Here is a 9,702-nt window from a genome sequence, read left to right on the forward strand (position 1 = left end):
AAAGAGGAGAGAGAGAGAGAGAGAGAGAGAGAGAGAGAGAGAGAGAGAGAGAGAGAGAGAGAGAGAGAGAGAGAGAGAGAGAGAGAGAGAGAGAGAGAGAGAGAGAGAGAGAGAGAGATAGAGAGAGAGAGAGAGAGAGAGAGAGAGAGAGAGAGAGAGAGAGAGAGAGAGAGAGAGAGAGAGAGAGAGAGAGACTCAAAGAAGAAAGGAGGGCCGAGGGGAGACTTGAGAGAGCAGAGCAGTGAAGAGAGAATAGAAAGAAAGGGAGAAGAGGTGAACGAAAAGAAGAGAGAGGGGTAAGGAAGGTAAGGAGAAAAAAGGTAAGAGGGGAAGAGAGGAGAAAGAGGAGAGGAAAAGATAGGAGAGAAAGATAAGAGAAATTACATTTTGGGGAAGAGATAATAAGAAAGATGAATAGAGAGCTCAGAACACCCCTGGCAAATAAAGACAAGATGAGCCAAAGGGTCTTGCACACAGAACTAATAAATACATGAATAGACACTACCTCTACTCCCCTCTCAACAAAGAAAATGCAGGGCCATGTAATCTTTCCAAATACTCTTAGGATAAAATAAATCAAGCATTACCGAAAGTTTTATTGCCAATTATACATGAAGGCATTTCCTGGTACCATCGCAATAGGATGCAAAGCTGCTTAATTATCACACTAAAGGACAGGTATGATGTAATGCTACAGTATGATTTAATTCATGCTACCAGCTTCCTATATCATTTTGGTCGCACTTACGACCTAACTGTAAGCATAGATAAAATGTTAGGGAAAACATGTTCAAATGCATTTACCATTCTCAATAAGCCCTTCAATTTTTGGTATTGCCAATGCTCAATTGGGTAGGCAGCTTAAAAGATGTGGCTCCTTCATTACTCTTTGTTACAGTAGTAGTAAGACAAAAGATACTTTTCACTGATGATATATTTCCTTAAAAATCAGTAAGGATGTTTTATTTTCATATCACTGATCAGAATCCACTGCTTAACCACACCAAAAAAAAGGTATGTAAATAAAGCAGCAAGTGTTTGTTACGAAGCAGGCCACAGAAGGCTAGTCTTGCATTTAAATTCATTTATTACAACCACAAGCACAACACCCTAACTAAACGAGTGCTTAATCCAAAGAAAGGACTGGCACAGCATACTAGTCGAAAGGATTTATGAGAATTCAGGCAATTAATGGAAGTAGTGGTGAATACTCACAAGGAATAGCATGCACTTTTTGAAACAGTAATGGTGGATGAAACGGTAAAAAGCATGGACTGTTTGTCATTACTGTTCTTTCTTTATCTGGAAGAAAATAGAATCATCCATGTAAAGCCTAAGCATAAAATGATGCTATATCAAGAGAGGAGGAGAGTTACGGCTAAAAAAAAAAAAAAATGCAAATAACTAACTTGCTCAGAAACAAATCAGACAAGAGCCAAAGATAAATCATAATGCACAGTTTTGAAAGGATCAACACACTGACTCCTACGAAACAGGTTTTGAACAATCGTTGTGAGGAAATCCTAAACTCCTAAATAATCAACTCAGGATATTCTTCGAAGTCATACAGTGTTAGAGAAAATAATCTATGCATTTTTCTAAATCTTTTCCTGTTTATTTTTCTGTGGTACGATATAATGATGGACACCCTCCCACATCATCATCTGATGCAATGACTGGAGAATTACAGGAGCTTCTTTATGCGAAATGCATTTAATTCCTTCCGAGTCAAACAGCCGTAGATGTTAGCATCTTAAGGGACAATTTGAAAATATTGATTGTCATAATTTCTCAGATTTGTTAGATTTTATCCTATTTATACATAGACATCTATCTATAAAAGTCAGTATGAATAACCACAAACTAGTTTTTAAACTATTCTTTACTGATATTACAAAACTAAAACGGAAAATTATATGTAAAGAGACTGGATATGGGGGAAATAACATGGGAAATTCTCAATTTAACAAAATCTTCTCTACTTCACTAATTTTGCAGTTACTCAACCTCACATAAAAATCTATTTTCTTCAATTAGACATTCCTAATATTAAGACAAGTGCATGATTGACACGCACATTTTCTTCCTACTCAGTTTCATACTTTTACTTTGAAGCTCACATGAGCTAATAGTAAAACTTTGTAACTAACTGTAAGCTTAAGATTTCACTAAGATGTATCACGTCATAATACTGTGACCTTAATCAATATCATTTCATTACAAGAATTGAACACATTCCTGATTTTAATTGATAAAAACAGCTCACCACAAAAGATATTCTAATAACAGAAAGTTGTATCATTACCAAAGTTAAAAAAAAAGCAGAAGAAAGACCTATAAATATCTATAGATAGCTGCATCTAAGCATCATTAACAAAAATACTGTGTATTACTCCCTAAGCATGACATTGCATTAAGCATAGGAGAATGTTTGATCTGAATGAGTCTGGAGGGAGAACATGCATAGGAAAACATGTAACAGAGTTGGTTGTGTTTGGGTGCTTGGCACTTTTAGATGCTTCAATGATTTTTCATTGAGGTAACAATATCCTATGTAAATTAAAATGTGTGTTCAATGTGTATATGGGGATGAAATGCATAACAAGTCTTACATCTTGGCAAGAAAACTTCTGTAAAGGTCATAATCATAACTGGTTACAAGATTTGACCACTAGCCCTATTGTACTTACACGGAATCAGGCATACCCAAACACAATCGCAAACCCTAGGCAGCAGTTTGGAAGGACTGCAGTAAGGTAGGCAAACTGATGCTTATAATTAACAGGACTATCTTTGGACAAGTAATTAAGTATCTAACATTAAGGCAGGGGGGTTATCATGATGTTAATTCATGCTAAGAATGACCAGTAATCATTGTAATTTTAAATCTGGTTCTCTTATAACTTTGCTACCTAAACTTGCATTCTGAATATGGAACACAGGTACTCTTTCTGTGAAGATAATAATCAAGCCATATCATATGTGCTTTTAAAGTAAGAATATTTCATCTGATGTCTACTTCCTACACATGATTATGCAGAACCAAAATTTCATAAGTTATGACAACAACTACAAAAAAGCAATTATCTTGTGCTATATCTTCATAGAGACCACATATCCTTCTTCCTACAATAACTTGGTCACATTCCTAGTATATATACACCTTCATTATTTACCAGCCAGTGTACAAACAGTACTGGAATGAATAACAGGTTACAGAAGGTCAACGCTCTTACCCTGAACAGCTGTCCTGGGTGATATATTTAAACCTTACAAACATCATATTACAACATAAAAATAATGAACATTTTCAGCATCCTTCCTTACCCATCATCACGGACCAAATACGCTACTGATCAAATCACTGTGGCAATATCTACGGACCATGCTCGCTCGATCCCTCAAACTCTGTGATCTGCCAAGTTTGAAATTTATTATAAGAGATTTGTAGAGGAACATTTCTGTCGGATCTCAACCAGATGAAACTATTGCTTGGTGAAGTATATGCGATCCACCCTGAGGTCCATCCAAGTATTTGCCTCGCTTAACAGGAAACTTCTGCATATTCAACAAAAGGATACTTTTTTTCAACAGCATATGCTATGAAAAGATTATGTATTGAAGCAATTCAAATGAAAAAGCTTATATAAATTTTATCACTAATAATTCTAAATGTATAAATGTAAATAAAATGATGGACAGAAAATGTGTTTTACATGTTTAAATTTTACCCCAACTAAATGCTTTCTTCATCAACAACAAAGTTTTTCTATGTAATTGGTTTTGATGTCATTTGATGATTAATGGTAATATTTGGTTGGCATAAAACTTAGGAAAATGCTAGGTATCAGGTATTATACATAACTTATCAAATCAATTTGCTGATGAAAGCAGGAAGACACTGGACTTAAATTCCCATTAATTTACGCTAATTTAAGCTAAAGGGTAATAAGTAACAATCAGTCTAAAATAAGAGATAGCTTATCTATATGGTAATAGAGCAAGCTTTATTTCTTATCATCATAATATTACCACATATTAGTATTTCAACTTGCACATTTTTTTCTTCCCTTGAACATGTTGCAATGGCAATAAAAATAATAACAATGACAGGCACATGCTATCATAACAGTTTGTCAAATACAAGCATATGAATAAATGTTTAGATGAAAACTGCCATTTCCTGAAGAAGAACAGGTAAATATCAAGCTCAGTAATTGTAATAGTATATTATACTAGCTGTCTCACACTTCCCTGATTATTGTTATAGGTAATTGTGAAAGTTGCAATTCAAAGCAGCGAGTAAAATCAAGAAATGTGATAATGGCAACGTACATTACCAAATTTTGTTACCTTTATATTTTCCTCAAGGCAACATTTGTGTCTTATTAACAAGTAGCCACGTTTGATCTTATGGCAAACAACAGGTAAACGTTTTTCTAAATTGCACTAAGTATCCCTTGATTACTACCAATCATATTCTTAATTGGTTCAATCAACTCCAAAGCAGGCAGCCAAGAACAAAATACCTTATTCTATAACAAACGTAATCACTTTTCATGATAACAAGTGACCAATAAAAGGTATCCTAGTTCTGTACTACATTTGCAGAAGACAAATGTGTTTTCATTTTACTGTTTACTGTAATCAAATATAAATTTGGAGCAATTGGATTCTCCTGACAAAATGTAACAAGGATAAAAAAGTAAAAGGTTTCATTTCCTTTTCCTAAATGTCAAAATCGGTCTCAGTCACATGACACTGAGAAAATTAGTGCAGTTACAATTTCCTGAACACTTATAAACACTCTTAGATAGAAAAGGCAGAGTGAGTATTGTTCTTCTGGCCAAGTTGCTATTTATGATAAAGTCCAGCTTTGCAAACATGCAAAAAGATAAAAAAAAGAACTAGTTGTGTATAATATAAGTTCTTTTATACATAAAATGTAACGTCTCAAAATCTTTTTATTTCATGTACTAAAATTTGGAATGGGAAAAAAATAATTTGGGATTTTGAGTTCAGCATATATGTAATATTCCAAGTGAATCCTCTAATTCTCCAATATAAAAAAATATAAAGATTTCTAAACTGCAAAAACACAAAGTAATGAACATTTTGGCAAAATCAAACATTATTACCATACTCTATGAATATCAACCTCCGATTAAAAGAGAAATCTGTAATATTTCAATTTTGGTTGCAACCATAAGGAATTAGGGTTAAACAAACTTAAGCAACATGTTATGACTAAAGGAAATCAAGAAAAAATACAGCAATATCAATTGTTTGCAAAAATCCATGCTATGTATTTAATTTTGATACAGTAAAGGCTGCACTGACTTTGGTAGCTGCATTCTTAAAGCTATTGTATTCAGCCAATAGCAAGAAGGGAATTTCTGAAATAAAACTAGATAAGAGTATCTTAAAAAAAAAAAAAAATTAAATAAATAAAACAAAGAAAGACAAAAACACATTCAACATACCTAAAAGAACTATAACCTCAACAACACAGAAGTCTATATAGCTATGCAGTAGACACATCCTGACACAGGCAAGGGAACAGGATAACATCAGGGAATGAACTTTACTGACCTTATCTTTAAATTCTTTGATTTCACTCTCGAACCTAGCCTTCTCTAAATAAACTGGGGAAAAAACATCTTTCTGCAGCACACTGGTGGCGAGAGTAACAGTCCTTGCATTACTGGCAGTTGATCAAAATTTCCTCAAGTCTAACTTCATAATGTATTTTATCCCTTTGCATTTTTGTTGCATTTCACATCTTAATTTCTTATAGCATACAGATTAAACAGTATGTACAAACCTGAGATACTGTCAAGCTTATATTCAATCATTCTTCAGAAATTTTGTACCTGTGTTTTACATGATTATTGCATATTTACATTTCTTAGAATGTATACATAGCCCTTGGCACAGAAGCCACTGGACAGTCTCATAAGCACTTCACAAATGAAAAAATAAAAAATAAATAAATAACAATCAGTAGTAAAGATACCAATTATAATAATAACAATAACAATAAAAATCATACTGATGACAATAATAATGAGACAAAAATTAAGACAAAAGTCAAGATTAGTCACAAACCATGCCTCGTCAACTTGTATTGCGTACCTCCTGAGTTCCGTCTCATGCTATATGACCTCCTATAATATGCATGGCCTTAAAAAATAACATTATAGACATATAGCATTATTTACAAAAGAAAGACAAGAATATGAGTTGTAAAGCATTACATTCTCCAACCACTTCCCAACAACACAGGAATATCTGAAGATCCTTCAATCACAAGCACAGTGACTTCAAAACTAACATTCATTAAAACAGGACTTATGCAACACTGCATTCTCATTCTTGTTAACTCCGTCCGCTGGCACTGGCTTGGGAAGAGAACAAGTTTTCAAGGGCCACCAAACTTTCTCCAATATAAATTACTATTTGTATAAATAACCAGAAGTAATAAGTCACTTTACCGCAATTCCCTGAACTAAAATATTGCCTCGATGTATGGAGGGAGGACTCTTCAAACTCCCCTTAATGTGGAACTGATTGAGGTACTTGTAGCAAAGTATGTAAACAGAAATTTACAGAAAATAAGAAGCAACTTCAAGATAATGTTTTTCTTCAAATTTCCATAATGCTGGAGGGAACTATACAAATAGTTTAAAAGAAATGACTGAAAACTGGACTATCAGTACGACACATCTAAAAATAATCTTTTTCACTTTCTTCTTTTTTTTTTTACATTATGCTTCAAGTAACCTCAAAGCTCATAAACATTAATCATTCCAGAAAGAAAGGTAAACATCAATATAATTCAAAATAAACTAATCTTTTTATACATAAAATTCTCCTTTACCTTAAAAAAAAAAAAAAAAAACATTAAGGCATTCCATGTGAGCTAATACTTAATATAAGTAAGCTGTACAATTTAATTTAAGAAAACAAATGGCACGAAGGTCCACATGTGACCAGACTCCAAATTTCTGATGCATTTTTTCATATATTCTTGCACTGCTCTTCAAATCTAAACGTGATAACAATAACATAATGTATTGTATGTATATCTTTGCATCTAATTCAGTCTTTCATCACTTAGACATCTAGGAGTAAAATTCGTTAGGAACACTGTTAGGAAAGCACACGCAGAAACAAGAGAGGAAAAGAAAAGTAATGAAAGAAAAAAAAAAGCACAAAGTTCACAGTCTATTACAAGTTACATCATACATATTCATCAAAAGCAATTTCATATTGTTTCTGAATAAAAATGGCTGTAGATGTGTTCATTACCTAATCTACAGAATGAACGAACTTGTAGATTTTCATGGTCTCTCATAATCCCAGATAAACACAATGCTGAATACATTTACTTTTTCTTTCCAGCATTATGCAAGTGAATAACAATTTATGAAAAGATGACCAACCACAAAGAAAAATAATTCAAAACATTACCAGTGCAATGGTTTGGTTTATTTAGTTATATCAACTTTTTAATAATATGGATAACTCTAAAGATCTATTAATGGGACTGTCATGCTAACTCCTGAAGAGTAAAATACCTGCAAGTCTCACAGATCCTTTGCCACCAAAAAACACTTATCTTTAGGGCTTCTGGAGTATCATTAGCAACAATACAGATAATCTTGTTACACCTGAGGCTTCCGTAACAAATCAGATGGCCAGAATATGTTACATGCATAGAAATTTAAGCCTTTCCAAACATTATATACATCTGTCTTATGCAGGTATATAATTATGATTTACATATATAAAATAAGCTTCTCGGAATACCAAATGCCAACTTCTTGTTAAGTAATTCCCAAACTGTGAAACAATTTGTGTGATTATCAAAATCATAAACATCAACAATAAATCTTAAAACTTATAGTAATAATCTCATGCTAATGCTAATTCAATCCATGAAGTTCTTGCAGCTGAAAATAATTGTATTTCAATTCAAATAAATAACAAAGAAAACCAAAGTTTCCCCAAAATGTTTCTAGAGCAAATATTTAAAAGTTCCTTGCATAACTTAATATATAAAATTTACCACTTATGTCCTTCCTACTAATAATCATCACTAAAATGAAAACATTATGCAGCTATAACATCTGTAACTTATAACAATTTCATAATAGCTGTTCATCTTATGTGAATTATATGTGATAAAACCATTAAAGTTACATTTTCGTGAACTAATTTCATGAGGATCTCACAAGCCACAGCACAATGTGAATCCATATGACTGAACACTTTAAAGATATAAAATTTTATTCATTACCTTAAAATCACATTAAAAAATGTTTCCATTTCCAGTATCTTGACAATAATTGCCTCTTTATTAAGTATATAATGATAAAGCAACACTTTAATTTCCATCATACCTTAGTGCAATACAGACTGAACAGAGCAATGTAGTATCTGCATCTGCCGCTCCTGCTTACAAACCAGATGTTATCAGTGTATTTCTGCTCCAATGATCAACCTGAATAACCCTTTGGATAAGATGCAAGATGGTGTACAATACAGGGACCTCCTCCTCTGTTACATTTCATCCAACTTGCCTACTGAATGCCGTCTCCATTTTCTTCTAAACACTAATCAAAAATGGCAGTCTTCGCTTTTTGCTTTACAAATGGCAAATCTTTACTGTGTAGTAAATATAAAAATTGAGATAACTTAACACTGAGCCACCTTCACAAAGTGGCTGGTAGGTATGTCATTAGCTGCACAACAGAGTCTGTGACTACGAGTGAATTTTTTTTTTTCAGAATACGAGGTTCACTCCCCTCAAAAGGATGCAAGAAGGAGAGAAATAGGAGGAGTCAGAAAGATTATCTATAATAGCACATCCCCAAATTCTCTCTCCAGTCTTCAAGGGCTAACAATGAGTAAGGGCTGCAGACAATAGGCAGATACTACCCTCTGTGGTCCGTGCCTTTACTGCTGTGTTTCATCACTACCACTCAAAGAATGATCAAGAATCTGAAATGCTTTCTTAAAGCTCTCAATTCATGCATATCTAAATCTGCTGAAACAGCCACTAATCAATGTAATATCACTTTGCTATTTGTTACAGTATCTGCAAACTGCAAATGGATAGCTGTAAATAACATGAAATAGGTGATAATATTAATAAACATAATAATATTCTTAAAGATATTAGAATCAACATTCCTATTAATAGTAATATCAATATTAATACTAACATTAATATCAATAACAATGCTTAAAATAAAAATAAAATAATAATAATAATGATGATGACAATAATAATAATAATAATAATAATAATAATAATAATAATAATAATAATAATAATAATAATAACAACAATAAAAACAACAATAATAATCATTATACTAATAAAAAAAATAGTATCATGTCTTCATTACCATTACAAGAATAACAATAATATTACCTATATAAACAACATCAATAATAATAAATATATAGGGGGTTAAACCCTAAAAGTCTATCTAAGGACACACTATTACCAAGTTAAGCACTACCTCTTCCTAATTTCATGAAATAAACGAAGTATTCGTCCCTTTCAGACTGGCTTTGAGGATATTGCCGAACAGACAGCATGAGGAGGCAGTGGAGGTGGCAGTATGTGAGGATGTGGTTGAAGGTGTGCTGGAGGCTACTGTAGCAGTTGTGGCAAGTGGCTGAGTTTGT

The 9,702-nt window shown here is 32.9% G+C and overlaps 1 protein-coding gene across 1 annotated transcript in view; it reads right to left on the reverse strand.

Annotated features, from left to right (window-relative positions):
- Positions 1–3,965: 3,965 nt before the first annotated feature.
- Positions 3,966–9,702, reverse strand: part of LOC113801177 (tubulin polyglutamylase TTLL5) — a gene marked incomplete in the record, with an annotated part of 36,347 nt that continues 30,610 nt past the window's right edge. The window contains 1 exon segment of the mRNA XM_070141717.1: positions 3,966–9,701. Within this exon segment, the coding sequence (XP_069997818.1) occupies positions 9,546–9,701 (156 nt within the window).

The sequence above is a fragment of the Penaeus vannamei genome, chromosome 28, assembly GCF_042767895.1.
Source record: "Penaeus vannamei isolate JL-2024 chromosome 28, ASM4276789v1, whole genome shotgun sequence".
In the NCBI taxonomy this organism is placed as follows: Eukaryota; Metazoa; Arthropoda; class Malacostraca; order Decapoda; family Penaeidae; genus Penaeus; species Penaeus vannamei.